Source organism: Primulina tabacum, chromosome 17 (genome assembly GCF_025594145.1).
Source record: "Primulina tabacum isolate GXHZ01 chromosome 17, ASM2559414v2, whole genome shotgun sequence".
In the NCBI taxonomy this organism is placed as follows: Eukaryota; Viridiplantae; Streptophyta; class Magnoliopsida; order Lamiales; family Gesneriaceae; genus Primulina; species Primulina tabacum.
This window is the reverse complement of record NC_134566.1, coordinates 27766595-27782396: the sequence shown is the minus strand read 5'-3', so window position 1 is coordinate 27782396 and position 15802 is coordinate 27766595. Positions and strand designations below refer to the sequence as shown.

Sequence of the window (15802 nt, the reverse complement as noted above, 5' to 3'; positions counted from 1 at the left end):
ACACACTAATTTTCAATATTTACAACTCTTATTTTCAACATTCAAATATTCAACATTCAAATATTCAATACTCACATTTTAAATATATTTTTCAACAATTTTAACCATGTCATGTCCCGATTGACTAGATCTATTTAAGCGTGATTCTACTATGTCTCTGATAATAATTACTTATATTCGTCCTCGTTCAACAAGAAATCCCCTTCGACAACATACTAAAATGGAAAATAAATTTTATGTCCGAAACAAAATGAAAATAAAAACACCTTCTTTATTAATTACCTTATAAATCATAACAAACCTAACAAGGAAACAACAAGAAAGCTGCAGGCTGCACATGTATTTTTCTTCTATTCACAAAACTAATCCTGCTCAACTTATTATGACACCATACCAAATGATCCCTCGTCAATCTCGACATGCTCAAAACCCTACACACCAATTTCATATCTACTTGCGAGAAAAAGTAGAGGACTTGATCCCATTCATCTTCATCCCTGCCCCGTCGAAATCTCCTTAGGATACAATTTTCGCTCCTTAAAACGTCCTTGATTCTTCTCTCCTGCATTCCATTCCGCGACCAAACGGACAAGCACATCATGTCAAGAATATTTACCAAAACACTAAATTGAAATTGAACCACATTTTTAGTCACTGAAAACCCTTTGATTTTTTGTTAATGAATATACAAACATCCCAACAACGATCAAAATCCATGAATACTTCACTTTAACTCGATATAAAATTATAGAATAAAAAACAGTGGATGTGTACCTTGAGAAGATCTTTTTTGAGGTGAAGAAGAAGCTTGTTGTCTTCAGAATTGGAAACCTGAGCCATTTTCTTGATTGATGCGACGGTGCAATCTTTGTCAGCTCCGATAAATCTCCAAAACAATCGGATCGATTCTTCCACTATTTCCACTAACATTCCACTTGTCACACCATATTCATCCAACATGTCATTTTTCCCATTCTTCCTTTTGTCTTTTACTTTGTCCTCTGCCAAATTATGTAATCTATCTTATTAAACATGCGCGAACTCAAATATTTTAAATCATATAATAAACAAGACTTTATATTAAATCCATGGATAGGATAGAGATAAATATATATATAGTCTCACGAACTTATCCATGTATGATGATATCAATCAAACTGAGAGCGTGAACGAAACGAATCGAATATCAATAAAAATATGAAGCTCAAAGTTGAGCTTGAATCGAAATAATTTACTATGATTGTGAAATGTTCTAACTATTGCTCAAAAGTAGAAGCTCAGCCCGACCTATTGAACAAAATAGCTTGGGCTCGAATTGGCACACCAAAAAGTTAGAACGTGTTAATAATTTAGGATGCGAATCGAATATTTTTCGAGTTGGCTAGGAAAACTCAGCTAGCAAGTTTACACCCCTAGTTCAAACCAAACACAAGCTAAGCGTGTATTTAAAGTACACAATCAAGATTCAGTGTTACCTCTTATCAAAGGAACTTGAAGAAGGTTGCGAAGAACGCATCGATTTTTGACGTAGTTGTGAGTTCTAGGCCCTTGGAATGGCTCGTCTTCTATAAATCTTTGAATAAGCACTTGGAACTGCTGAAACTCTCCCGCAACCTCGTTGTACCGATGGACTCCACCAGGATCCGAAACCCACAAATCCAAGGCTTTTTCGTACTGCCAATGCAAGAATTCCCAAGAAAGGCAAATCTGGCCAACGTATACGAGTTCGAGGTCTCCTTGCAATTCGGTTATGAACTTCTTCATGGGGTCGCTGCCATGGATTTTGTGTTTCCATTGCCACAGATTCTGGGTAACTAGGGATTTTAGTGTTGGTGGTGATGGTGGGATTGAGTGGAGAGGGTCCTTTAGCTGCAAGAAGCCTGTGGTCAACACAAATTTGCATGAGGTCATTTACATTGGGAGGTTCAAATCCGTTGTTTTTAGCTGGAGGAGAGGTTTAAATTTCGTTCCAAACTCGATATAATTTCAATCCTTTTATGTTCAAAAAAATCCAAATGGCCCTTCCCATCCATCTTCAACATTATTATTATAGCATGATAAAATTGTTATTCACCATGTAATCATGATCACAACCTCAATCTCGTAAAAAAATATTATTATATTTCTATTGGCTCACCTAGGATTGTAGTCCCGTTGGACGGATACTTAAGTATAAACGGAAGTGAGAGAAAAAAAGTTCCATGCAATAATAACACGAGCCTAATAAATTAAAAATAAAAACTTGTGTGAGACGGTCTCACGAGTCGTATTTTGTGAGACAGATTTCTTGTTTGGGTCATCCATGAAAAAATATTACTTTTTATGCTAAGAATATTAGTTATTATTGTGAATATCGGTAGGATTAACTCGTCTCACAAATAAAGATTCGTGAGACCGTCTCACAAAAAACCTACTCTAAATTAAATTACGGCAATCATTTATAGTACTTGGGATATGAATCATGATATGAGTAGTTTTTAAAAAAAAAACAAAAAAACTTACAATTTTTAATTTCAAATATACTTATATCACGTTAGTATTTTAAAAGAAAATTATTCTCGAAACCAAAAAATTACTTGAAATATAAATTTTAGAAAACGATTAGTATATATAGGAATTTTCATGTTTTTTTTTAATCCTAAAAAAATGTGGCAATTGGCAGTAGTGGACTGACCTATGGCATACATCTTTTGGTAGTTCAAAATATCGAATTTGCGCATCCTTTCTCCGTAGCTCTTGAAGAACTTGTGAAGCTCCCCTATACAGTCTTCATGCTGGAACCTTTCATCAATCTTCCATGGCTTCAAATCTTCCGATATTCTTGGCGACTCCGATTCTTCGAAGATGGTGGGGAGACCCGTGTCCCGAACTTTCCTTAGCTCCATTTTCAGCTGCTCAATCAGTTCTTGATGTTCCCACAATGACTCCAATTTGTTTGCATCATCCGAATGCGAACTTTGCGAGTCCTTTGATTTGTGCTCTTCAGATTGATCTTTTGTCCTAAGTTCTATGTCGTTGTTCTTGTCAAAAAAATCGGCCTGAGACAGGAAATCTGAGTTTAATGTTATATGATCATGTGGGTCGCCACCAGTGGAAAGAAAATGCTGCAGCAATTCTTGATTTTCTTCGAATTCCGACAACTCATTCTTTGAATCACTTGTCTCGATATCGATATCGAATCCATCGTCCAAATCTTTGTTGGACAGGAACTCATCGTTGGTTAAGTCTGTATCAGATTCCACCACAGAATTTTCGCCATCTTGAAATAGGGGCTCATCAAGAAAATCTTCTCGATTTCCATGAAATTCCTCTGTTTCAACCTCTTCAGCCAAATTTTCAGCATGAGATTTCACACTCACGTCATCAACCTGCTCCAGATTTATATCACAAAAACCTTCTACATCTTCAGATGCATCACGGATTCCATTTCCATCAACTTCATTCACGTGTGAAGTTTCAGTTTCTTCGTGCGAACTGATACTCGCACAAGGGATCACTTCAGAACGAAATGAAAAACATCTATCTTCCTGGAATTCTATAAATTCCTCAAGGGTGGGGAATTTGAATTTCAAAAACGCCTCCGATTCATGTTCTTCTTCATAACAATCACCATTTTCCCCGGTTTCGGTCTCTTGATTAAACGGGGAATCGCCATTTTTCTGCAGCCTGTGTCGAAAACTATCGAATAAACAACAACACATAAAGAACTAAAGAAGTAACATAAAAAAGAATCCATGACACTAGAAAAAAGACATGCACGAACCTGGAAAACCACGCGAAAACGAGACTGAGAAGTGGGAGAAAATAAATGGATATAAAGTACAAAAAACCCTGAATTAAAGATGCTATCTTCTGGAAAATGAAGCTAGAGACATAACCCATTTCCAGGAAACTGAAAAGGATTTACTGAATTTGAAATAAGCATCAATTGTTTTACGGGCTCTGGATTCAGTTTGAAGCAATGAAAAGGCCGGTGATTCGATTCATTACTCCTTTGAATATTTCAAATTACGAATGGACTTTGCACCTGTAAGTAAACACGTTGAGTAAAAAAGAGCCATAAATCGGGGTCTGAAGAAGTTGAAATCCGACCTAATTGGGAGGGAAGATGAGATTTTGACAGCAAGAAATGAGGGGAGATCGTTACCTGCAAGCGACTGGGCACTATAACTCGTTTCTTTGCTTGCCTACAGGCATGAAATTCTCTGGTATTTATTATTACTAGTAACCAAACCAAACCAAACACACGAGATGTATGAATAAATAATATATGAATATTCTTTTTCAAAAAAATTAGAAAAATAAATAAAATTAAAGTTTATAGCATAAGTAACTTAGAAAAAAATGAAATAAAAGAAATTGAGATCATATGGAATTGAATTTATGAATTTTAATGTTAATAGAAAAAGACAACGGTTAATTAGTGGAGTAAAATTTGAAAGAATATATCTTTTTGTCATTTTTGTCCAAATTGTTAGTTAATAATAATTATTTTCAGAGTTATATATGAAATTCGACATTGGTATAACCAAGTAAAACCAAAATAGTTTCTATAACGTATTAAAACTTTATGATATAATAAAAATGTGATATGATATGATATACATACATAAAATATACCAGTAAACTTAAAAAAACATGAAATTTGTTGTGGGGTTTTTTGTCAAGAAGATAATAAGTGGGGAGAGGTGGGTTTGCTGTGTAAGAGAATATTAAGTCGAGAAACGTGGGTGTGCCGTCAAAAATTATTGTTGTTTGGTCAAATGATTTATTAGTGTCCAAAATTTTTAATTCATCCTCTAGTTTATGTCATTTTTTTATATATATAAAAAGCAGTTATTTAAGAAATTTATGACTTACTGATGAGAAATTTCTTCCCCATTTTTTAAAATTATAAAGTGGTCTTTTTTTCTAGAAATATGATTTAGAATTTTATTGTAATTTCAATTTTAAAAGTTTTAAAAATATATTTTTATTATCATATTTTCTAAAATAAACCGTCACTTTCTTAAAAGAAATAAAAAATCAGATTTAGTAAATATTTTAAAAAAGTAAGTTTTTTTTTTAAATCTAATTTGGTCTTTAATGAAATAATTCTTTCCGGGACGATCTAATTATGTAAATAAGAATGATCTGATCCTAAAGTATCAGTTTTTCAGAATTTATACTTTCAGAGTGACGTCATTATCTGGTCAAAGTCCATTTCCTCTCTCAAAGATTGGATCACGAGTTGATTTTCGGATATGGATATTTGATCTGACCCAATTCATGAAAAATATTATTTTTATATCAAAATTTCATTAAAAAACAATATTTTTTCATATATATAGATCGAATCGACTTATTTTACAAATATAAATTTATGAGACTGTCTAATAAGATGCTTATTGTTAGCTAATAAGGTAACATTTTTAGGCCTAGCATTAGTAATAAATAGCCCCCTATCCAACTCATTTTCAATTAATTAGCTTCCAACACATATTAACTTATTTTGTCCCGTGAATTTAATAAAAATACAATTCTTTTGTAATAAATACAAATCGCACATTGCTGAAACATGATCCAATGCTTCATCAGATATTTGATTTAAATTAAAATAAGAATTTATTTTCGAAAGACGTAAAATTATATTGGATTAATTTGAAATCTGTTATAATCAGTGCAGCTATCGCGCAAGTGTCTTCGAAATCTTTTTAATTTGAATTAAAACTTTCAAATGAAGCAATTAAAGCATACTCTTAGATTGCGTAATTTAATATATATTATGAAATTTGATTTGAAAATTGATAAATGCTTGTATAACACCGAACGTTTATCGTTTTACCAAAAACTGTACTTCATGGTAACGGTGCAATTCAGCTCTTTAAAATCGTATCGTAGCTTAAACGCTATGTTTCCGATTGTCGCATGAATAATAATTGCACTCCAACAATCTTTCTCTTAGTAATTGCACTCGTTGCAATCAATAAGAATCGGACACGTGATCTTGCATCTCATACCAATAGTAAGACCATGTGTTTGCCGCTTTACTAAAAAATGTAATTGATGGTAACATTACAACTCAAATATTTTAAATTATACATCAACTCTGTCACATCCCGAGACCGATGTGTACGACACCGACGTTTAACAATCACATAATCGTAACCAACAAGTATCGCAATACAAATCTTGCCAAAAATCAGTTTATATCATAAATCATATCAATGTCTTTATAATACGATTAAAACTAAAATGAAATTAAATAGGCTTAATCTTGAACTAATCCTTCGTAACCAGCCCCAAAACATGGTTTGCTCATGCTCATCTAACTGGTCTTATCTACAGAGATATTAAAGGTTAAGTGTTTGGGACAATACTTAGCAAGTGGTTGTCAATCGTGCACAACAAATACCAATGATACATATACATATACAAAATCATAATTTCGATTATAAGCATGTTGAATCTAACAGGAACAACAAGACAAACATAACACTGAAAATCATCGTATTTTTCATCGTTTATTGATCAGTCATTTATACTAGTAAAAGATGCATACGTGTTGCATGTGCCATTATTATTTTTAATTTGATCAAATAATATTAAATAATTAACGCGAAATTATTTTCAATTTAGAAGAGTTGTTCAATTTAAAAGGAAAGTTTTGTTTAGATTTTTTTCTATGTATAATATAGAGTGAATTGAAGTGGTTTTTAGTATGGTATGAAGGGTAATTATGTAATTAAATATTTTGGTGTCCTCTAAGTTAGATACTCTAAGGATCTCACACTTAATAATATATATATAACATAAAAGTATAGATGTTACTCCTCTAAAGAGCGATAACAAATTAACAATATTATAACTTACCGCATCAGGCCTTAACAAAACATATCAAACATCGGAATTTCATTTTTGATCTCTAACTCGAATCATTATGTGTATTTCAAATATGCTTTCGAATATCATATAATATCGAATATCAAACGAATTAAAAGATAACATATCAAACATGAACGAATATATCATGACTATCGAATTTTGAAAGACATACGTAAATGATTATTTTGGAAAACATTAAGCCCACATTCAAAAATAAATGCACAAACCTTTAAGAAAACATATATACATTTAAAATCTCTTTTCAAAATTATGTTTAAAAAACGTAGAAAACTATATATAATGCTCGAGTTTCTTGGTTCAAAATGTTGAACATAAACTTACTTGAATTCGCAATATACAACCTTCTGTTGATATTATTTAAATATGTTCATGTTTATGAGAATTTTTAAAATTAGAATATTATTTAAATATGTTCATGTTAGGATCATTAAAGAATAAAAGAGGTTAATAAATTCTTTTAAAAATTTTCTACTAAACTTTGTCAAATAGTGTTATCAATCTTGATGGTGTTAAATATCAAAACCAGATTTTCTCAACTCTTAAGAAACTGTCGGACCACATATTGTGCCGAAACATTTCGATGAATCTTATGGCTAATTTATATTCAAAAGATAAATAAATATAGTAAAGAAATAACACAAGTGTTTTTCATGGAATTTCGAAAACTCAAGCTCCTTCGTCAATTCTTCTTCCACTTATGGAAGGATTTCACTAGAAAGCTATGATTTTACAAAACTTATAACAACGTTATTCAAACTTATGACTTATCAACCGTCTAAATTGAGACTCTTTGTAACTTCTTACAACGGTTGAGACACACAATCTAATAAGTATTCTTTGGAGTGAGGGCTGATGAGCAGTGAATAGTTATCAACTTGATAAGTGCTCGGAAGTCTTTTGAATAATGCAAATCGTCTGTTTTATTTGCTCTTCTTTTCATTCTCTATTTACATTATCTTATGTATTTTTCCATTCAACATTCAACCGAGCTCATTAAATGAGCATTAATGCAAATGTAATGTTGTCGTCGTTCTTTCTTGGTTTATCGTATTTTTTTTTAATGAGTATAATGATATTTACCAAATGCGGTAGAAAACGGCCACTGACATCATAAAAGAACTTGCTCTATACATAGACTTTTGTGCAAAACATTATGATATTATGTTTTTTGGGTATGATCATTCTACCAAAGTTTCTGAAAAAAAATAGGTAAGATTCTTATAAGATGTGTTGATTTGACCGTTCATAGATATCATTTAGGGATGACAAAAGATCCGGGTTGGGAGGGTTTGGTCAAACTCGGGACCCGCCCAGCCTTCCTTTAGACCTGTCCCGTGAAATTGGCCGGTCCAATTCGGGTTGAACCCGTGTAATTAATTGATAAAAAAATTGTAATGATATATTTTCATATGAACATTTAATAAAATAAAATATTCATCCAAAAATTTTATAAACTAAAATAATAGATAACTAATTAATTATTTAGTCAAAAAATATAATTATACATATATATTTTAGATCTATAGGCATATTTTGGCAAGGCGGGAGTGGGTCCGAGTCCAGGTCGGGTTTGACCAAAGCCGAGGCCCGCTCGGGATCTCCTTGTACGTCGGATAGGCCGGGTTAAACATGGTGAGTTTAATACGGGACCGGGTTTAGACTCGACCCATTGTCATCCTTATTATCATTGGAAAAAAAGAACGATTGAGTAGTTTGACACAAACTAATACATACGAGGTGGTTGAGTAATTTAGTATTGCGAGACTGGTTAAAAGAATTCTTCTGGAGCGGTTGAATGCTTGTAATACGAATCGAACGATAACTTAATATATTACAATAAGTTATTGTTTGTAATCACCAAAATTATAAGATCTAACAATTCATTTTTTGGATTTGTTTTTTATGCTATCATTTAAACTTAGCTAAGATAAGATTGAAAATAACTTTCTTGAGTTAAATTCGAATAATGTTGATACAATTTGTGCATTAGAGAGAAGATTTTAATTGTTAAAATATAAAACATCTCATAGAATTGTTAACATACATGGTTTTGTACCATTAAAAAACAATATATTATGACGTGATCAAAATTTTAAGCTCTAAGCCTTTTATGCTTAATAATTTAGTATAAAGTTATTTAAATATATTTCATGATGTTTTACAAGAAAACAACACTATATGTTTTCAGTATTTAATCTTTATCATACCCTAAATTATTAATTAACTTTTAGTCACCAATTACGAAATATTATTATATCGCGCTTTGGTGTACCTAAATCCATATTATGGGCAATTGTTAATTGAAAATTGGTTTCTTATACATGCGAGTTTAGATTTCTGTCAATCTCAAACTTTCCACTTGATTTGGTATTGAATTATAATATTTGGTTTTGCTATAAAAAAATTGTATAATTATGATTAAAAATGAGGGGAAAAATCGACATGCAGCTATTGTCAGCTTCTTTCCCAATTTAATTTAATTTTTTTTATCACACTTGTAGTAAATTATTTTACATATTTTATCAAGAGGAGGTCTCTTGTGAGACGGTCTCATGAATCTTTATCTGTGAGACGCGTCAACAATACGGATATTCACAATAACAAGTAATATTATTAGCATAAAAAGTAATACTTTTTCATGGATAACCCAAATAAGATATCCGTCTCACAAAATACGACCCGTGAGACCATCTCACACAAGTTTTTGTCTTTTATCAAAAGTTATAGTTGTCAAAAACTTGTGTGAGACGGTCTCACGGGTCGTATTTTGTGAGACGAATCTTTTATTTGGGTCGTCCATGAAAAAGTATTACCTTTTAATGCTAAGAGTATTACTTTTTATTGTGAATATTGATAGAATTGACTCGTCTCACAGATAAATATTCGTGAGACCGTCTCACTAGAGACATACTCGTTATAATTTAATCAAATATCACGTTTTGATCACGCTCTTACAAGAACAGTTAATACTTCGTAACAATCTTTATCTCAGTAATTGCAATATCTTACAACTATTTGAGAATAGAACAGATAGCCTTGCTCTGATAGTGTAAAATTGAAGCGTATAACTTTATTCAAAATTATAGTTCATAATAATAGTGAAACTCAAATTTTTTTAACCGTTCTTATCTTTGCTTCCCCCGATATTTATGGCATATTCATTGCCTACGACATGATGTTTATAAATTTTAAAAGCGCGAGTGAATAAGAGATTTTCAAATTTTGGCATTTGCGAAATATCAATTTTTCTGGAAGTAAAAGAATATTAATAAGAGAAATTCAAGTTTAAAATGAATTAAATGAAGAAATTAATATAGCAATTATATTTTTTAGACCGACCCCACGTATTAATACAGCCATCTTAATAAGGCGCACCAACACCGGTTTAATGTGGCCCAGACCCATAACAATTAATGGGTTTTGTGGGCCCTCCACATCAAGAGGCCTTTTTGTACTTTGAATTGTTTATGGTCCACGAGCTCTAAATACCTCCAACAAGTTTAAGCCTCCGTATCTTAGGCCCAACATCTTATGCTTCGTTTTTTCCGAAATAATTTTTGTATGACCTGTTAATCTATGGGTTTTTTTTAAAAATATTATAATTTAATAAAATAATTGAAAAAATGTGGCAAATTGCGGAGATTTGAAAAACTATAACAATCCGGGACTTACTATCCCGGATTCATATTTTTTATTTTTATTTTTTTAAAAAAGGAAAAGAAAGTGGAGCACGAATTTAAAAAAAAATAAAAGGGAGATCGGCGACGGTGTAACCAAACACCGTCGCTATTGACGACGGTTTTACCAAAAACCGTCGCTAAGGGAAGCTGTGTCGTGTTTTTTCTTTCTTTAAATAGAAATGCGGGTATTATTTCCATCATCGTCGAAAATAATTGTTCATCATATTCATTTTCGCAACTTATTTCTTTCATTCAATTGAGAATAAGTTTTAAAATTTCACGTAATTTTAATCTCCGTAATTTATAATACAATTAATATTATAATTATACCTATAGTATACATAAAATTTCACGTAAATATAAAGTCCGTAATTTATATACATATTCTAATTCCAATAAAACAATTAATATTATAATTATTGTAATTGTTGTAGATAAAATATTATATCACGTAAATTAAATATAACTATTGTAATTATTATAGATATAATATTATATCAAGTAAATATAATTATTGTAATTAAATTAAGTATATTAATTAAATTTTGTAATTATTGTAGATATAATATTATATTACGTAAATTAAATATAATTATTGTAATTATTGAAGATATAATATTTTATCAAACTAATTTTTAATATCGCGATTAATATTAAAAATATACTATTTAACTAAATTATAATTAATCATATAATGTTAGTGAACAAAATTATAATTACATTAATATAATATAAATAATACAAACAAAATATTAAAAAAATTAATTAAATTATCTTCTCAGACGTAATTATACGGAACTTGTAATAATATCAACGGACGATGCTAATATCTGAAATAAATGACAAGTATTATAAACAAAAATAACTTCTTAATATATAATTATAATATTATCAACGAAATTAACCATTACATTTTCGTATCTCTTCAAATGAAATGGACGATAAAATCAACAAATAATATTAATATATGATCGAAGTAGAAAAGATGGATTTTGCACATATAAATCGAATGAAAGAAATAAATTGCGAGAATAAATATGAGGAACAATTTTCGAATACCCGCATTAGAATCCGTGACAGTTTTTCACGGATTTACCTTAGCGACGGTTTTTGCTTAAACCGTCGCCACTAGCGACGGTTTTTGGTTAACCGTCGCTTCACAAACCATCGCCGATCTCTCTTTTATTTTTATTTTTAAATCCGTGCCCCCACTTTCTTTTTTTTAAAATAAAAATAAAAAATATGAATCCGGGACAGTAAGTCCCGGATTGTTATAGTTTTATCAATCCCCACAATTTGCCACATTTTTACAATTATTTTATTAATTTATAATATTTTTTAAAAAACCCTTAATCTATCTGTCTTTGACTACAAGCAAAAACTTGTATGAGACGGTCTCACGGGTCGTATTTTATGAGACATATATCTTATTTGGGTTATCCATGAAAAAATATTACTTTTTATGCTAAGAGTATTATTTTTTATTGTGAATATCGGTAGGATTGAACAGATAAAGATTCGTGAGACCGTCTTACAAGATATCTACTCTGAATACAATCTTTCGAAATTTAAAAATAAGAGAAGATTTTTTGTGAGACGTTTTTTACATAATATTTTCTCGAGATGAGTCAATCTGATCTATATTAAAAATTAAAAACAATATTTTTAGCATAAAAAACAATACTTTTCATTAATTGAGTTGTATATGAATACGACAGAATACGTGTTCTTGTGATTTAGTGCGCTTTGACTTTTCATAGTAATCGTTAAGCGATATTTTAGAGCAAAAGAGGGTAAATTAAGATATTATTTGTACTTATACATATTCATCGTTTTCAAAAGAATATGATATATTCGATTAACATGTATAAATCTTATATTAATTAAAGGAAACTTCGAAAGTGTACCAATTATTGTATGCTTAAGTTAATGGAACCTAATATTTTCTAAAATTAGGTAGTGATAACTGGTCATTGTTAATGGATCGGGTTGATCCGGAACAGCATAATCTAATTCGATCCGAAACGGATTAAGGTGATATAAGGTCGATTCAAATCCGATATTATAATGGAATCGTCTTAGTTTCTAAAAACTATTATCCGGAACCAAAACTAATCGGGTTCGGGTCCCTTCCTCTCTTTGTATTTATTATATTACATCAATAATTAAGCAATAAGTGCAGACAATTAATTGGCGGACCAATTCAGACACAATTATTACACAGTGTTTATTAATAATATTCCGTCTTAGCACGCGATATTAATAAGTGGATTTGGTCCTCAGTAGTTATTATTATTATTATTATTATTATTATTATTATTATTATTATTATTATTAATTTGAGTAGATAAATAAAACATTCACTTGTCCAAATCTATTAGATAATATACTCCTCGTTTAGTAAATATTATTGAACAATTTAAAATATATACATACTCATATATAACTTACAAATTAATTACTAATATATCAACAATTTCTTGCGTCATATCAGTATTTCGAAAAATTTGAATTAAATATGTTGAGGTGTAATAATTATCAATACTTTGTAGACCAATCGAACCGTGAAATTTGAGTTGTTGTACGATTTAAAATATTAGAATTACTGCGCTACCACCAACTATATCTTTTGGTAAAACGCTTATTCAATAATAAAATTGCTATCATGGAGATTTCATGTGTTCAAATTTTCCCAAATATAAGCATATTTATATACTTCTTTGGAGGATTGTTGGGTTAAGTGTGAAAATATGAGAAATACTAGGTTGAGTGACCTTCTGAGAAATGCTCTCGTGCGTCATGCTGCGACGATGCATCGTTTGATTTAGTTGACTAAGTGAGTCGTAAAATATGGATTTCATATATATCTTAATGGGTAAAATTGTTTCGATTGGAGACATCACTAGCGGCAGTGTAAGGGTAAGACTGATCTTGAGAGACTGAGACACCAACAACAACGAGGCACGACCCCAAAACCTTAATCGGTTTCACGAGCCTAACAACTCATCTCATTGGCACTCATATCGGTGCAACCCATCCTGTCCACCTATAGTTTAATATAGAACTCTACGCTGTCATAATATAAGAAAATAAAATTGCGTCTTGTCCAACAACTATAGTTTTTGCCCTAGTGTTAAGCGATGATACTAACAATTGATATATATTTTGGTAAAGTGACAAATTATCGGTCTTACAATTTGTATAAGAGGCAATGTCATTGATTTGCTTATTATTGATTGCAAAAATGCAATTATTGAAAAATAAATTGTTTAGTATATAATAATCGTTTTCTGTTTTGTAGAACAATTAAAGCATGTTGTTTGAACTATTATAAGGTTTAAACTATTAGAATTATACTGTTAACATCAGATATATATTTTGGTAAATCGAAAAACACTTTCTCCTACAAAATATGTACAAAAACATTTCACGTTAAAACCATATTCTGATTAATCAAATCATCAAAAACCTGTCATGATTTTTGGAATTTTTCATACAATTAACCGTATAATTGGATTTTCATAAAAGAAGCAAAAATGGTCTCGTAATTTGGTTTTCATAGGCGTTTGGTCATTTGATTGGTCAATATTTGGTATATGCAATAAATTTGGTTTTTATGACACATTTAATCAGTCGCAGTTTTCGGTTTTACCCAACATACAAGCAAAATATCGAACGTCAAATGCAGTCACCACTCCGATGAAAAATAAAACTAAATATATTTTCAAAGAAATCGACAAAATCTCAGCTAAATAAAAGACCAAACCTTACAATAATCAAATATTTTGTATAATCAAACACAAAAAATTAGAGTAGAAGATAATCAAATTTTACTAGTCAACCTAATATTTAAGATGATGCACAATTCACAATGTACATGGGGAAGGAGAAAATAAAATTATATTATTGAAAACTACTTCCTATTTAAAATAGAATGGGATACTGATATTGCAGTAAGCATGCAAAACTTGAATGCTAAACGTAGATAATAATTCAATGGTCGAACAAGGGAGGCAAAATTAGGGCAAATAATTAAAGAAAAGGTACAAAAATTAGGGTTTATGATTTTGGCAGCGGGGTAAACTCACATTGAATGCCACACGTTTTTGGGTATTGAGGCTTCTGCAGAAGCAGCAAAAGAGGTAGTGGACAAAGCTGACTTTACATACTCCATGTTAGAGTAAATGCATTTCCTGTCAAATTTTTATTTAGATATTTCATGTCAATTTATATAAAAAAAATATAATAAATACACCAAATAATTGAAAATGTTTATTTTTAGTTGAAAAATTAAAGTATATTATAAAGCAGCAACACGTATTATAGACATATATGTATGTACAAACGTTTTAGATTGTCTTATTTTCGTGTGTCGCCTCTCTAATCGGAATGCAGAAATGTGATGAAAATGAAATGTGTCTTCCGGTCCTTATTCTTCAATCCTTGATTGATATATATACAGCAAAAACTTATGTGAGCCAGTCTCACAAGTCATATTTTGTGAGACAGATATCTTATTTGGGTTATCCATGAAAAATATTAATTTTTATGCTAAAAATATTACTTTTTATTGTGAATATCGGTAGGGTTGACTCGTCTCACAGATAAAGATTTGTGAGACTGTCTCACAAAAGACCTACTCTAGATATACATCATACATGAGAGAATCCCCATTCCCATTGTGATACGTATTCCCTCCTTCCTTTATTTGATCTATTTGGACAAAATTAACCTTAAAGTCTTTATCTTACAAAATAATTATCAACCCAAACATTTGCCCTACCTCTTTTTTTTTCTCCAAAATAATGACAGACACGACGACGATGATAATAATAATATTCTGTAAGTACTTGGATCCAGGAATGGTGATCGAGATTGCATAAGATCTTTAAATGAGGAAATTCTACGATAGAACAAGAGCGAGACAAAGATATCTCAATAAAAATGTGACACAAGGAAGATGATAATAATCTGTATTTATTTAGTGTAGTCGAATATCAAAATTTTATTGAAATATAGTCTCGTTTTTTATTCATTGTGTACATAAACATCGATATATATTTTTTCTTTCTCGTGACAAAAAGTTTAAAAAAAGAAGAAGGAAGATGAATCCTACTTTGACCCTCTCGAGGACTCCTTTTACATTTTACGGTCATGTCATGATATAGAAAACACATCAATGTGGCCTACTTTCTATATATGTGGATGAAAACAAAACACAGCCAAAACACAAATGT

General features: G+C 30.7%; 1 protein-coding gene across 1 annotated transcript; it reads right to left on the bottom strand.

Moving 5' to 3' along the window:
- Nucleotides 1–253: 253 nt before the first annotated feature.
- LOC142530636 (uncharacterized) lies at nt 254–4229 on the bottom strand. The gene is made up of 6 exons (XM_075636459.1): nt 4148–4229; nt 3764–4027; nt 2675–3678; nt 1476–1880; nt 735–1001; nt 254–663 (listed from the first exon to the last, which is right to left on the bottom strand). Exons 2-6 carry the CDS (start codon nt 3880–3882, stop codon nt 302–304), a joined length of 2157 nt encoding a protein of 718 aa, XP_075492574.1. The 5' UTR covers nt 3883–4027; nt 4148–4229; the 3' UTR covers nt 254–301.
- Between the last annotated feature and the right edge of the window lie 11573 nt (nt 4230–15802).

Excerpts from the sequence above, each read along its gene's own strand:
- LOC142530636 (XM_075636459.1), bottom strand. The coding sequence starts at position 3,882 with ATGGGTTATGTCTCTAGCTTCATTTTCCAGAAGATAGCATCTTTAATT. Across the intron at positions 1,881-2,674 it reads CCAAAAGATGTATGCCATAG|GCTTCTTGCAGCTAAAGGAC; the intron begins GTCAGTCCACTA and ends TGTTGACCACAG. Across the intron at positions 664-734 it reads ATTCTATAATTTTATATCGA|GGTTTTCAGTGACTAAAAAT; the intron begins GTTAAAGTGAAG and ends AAAAAATCAAAG.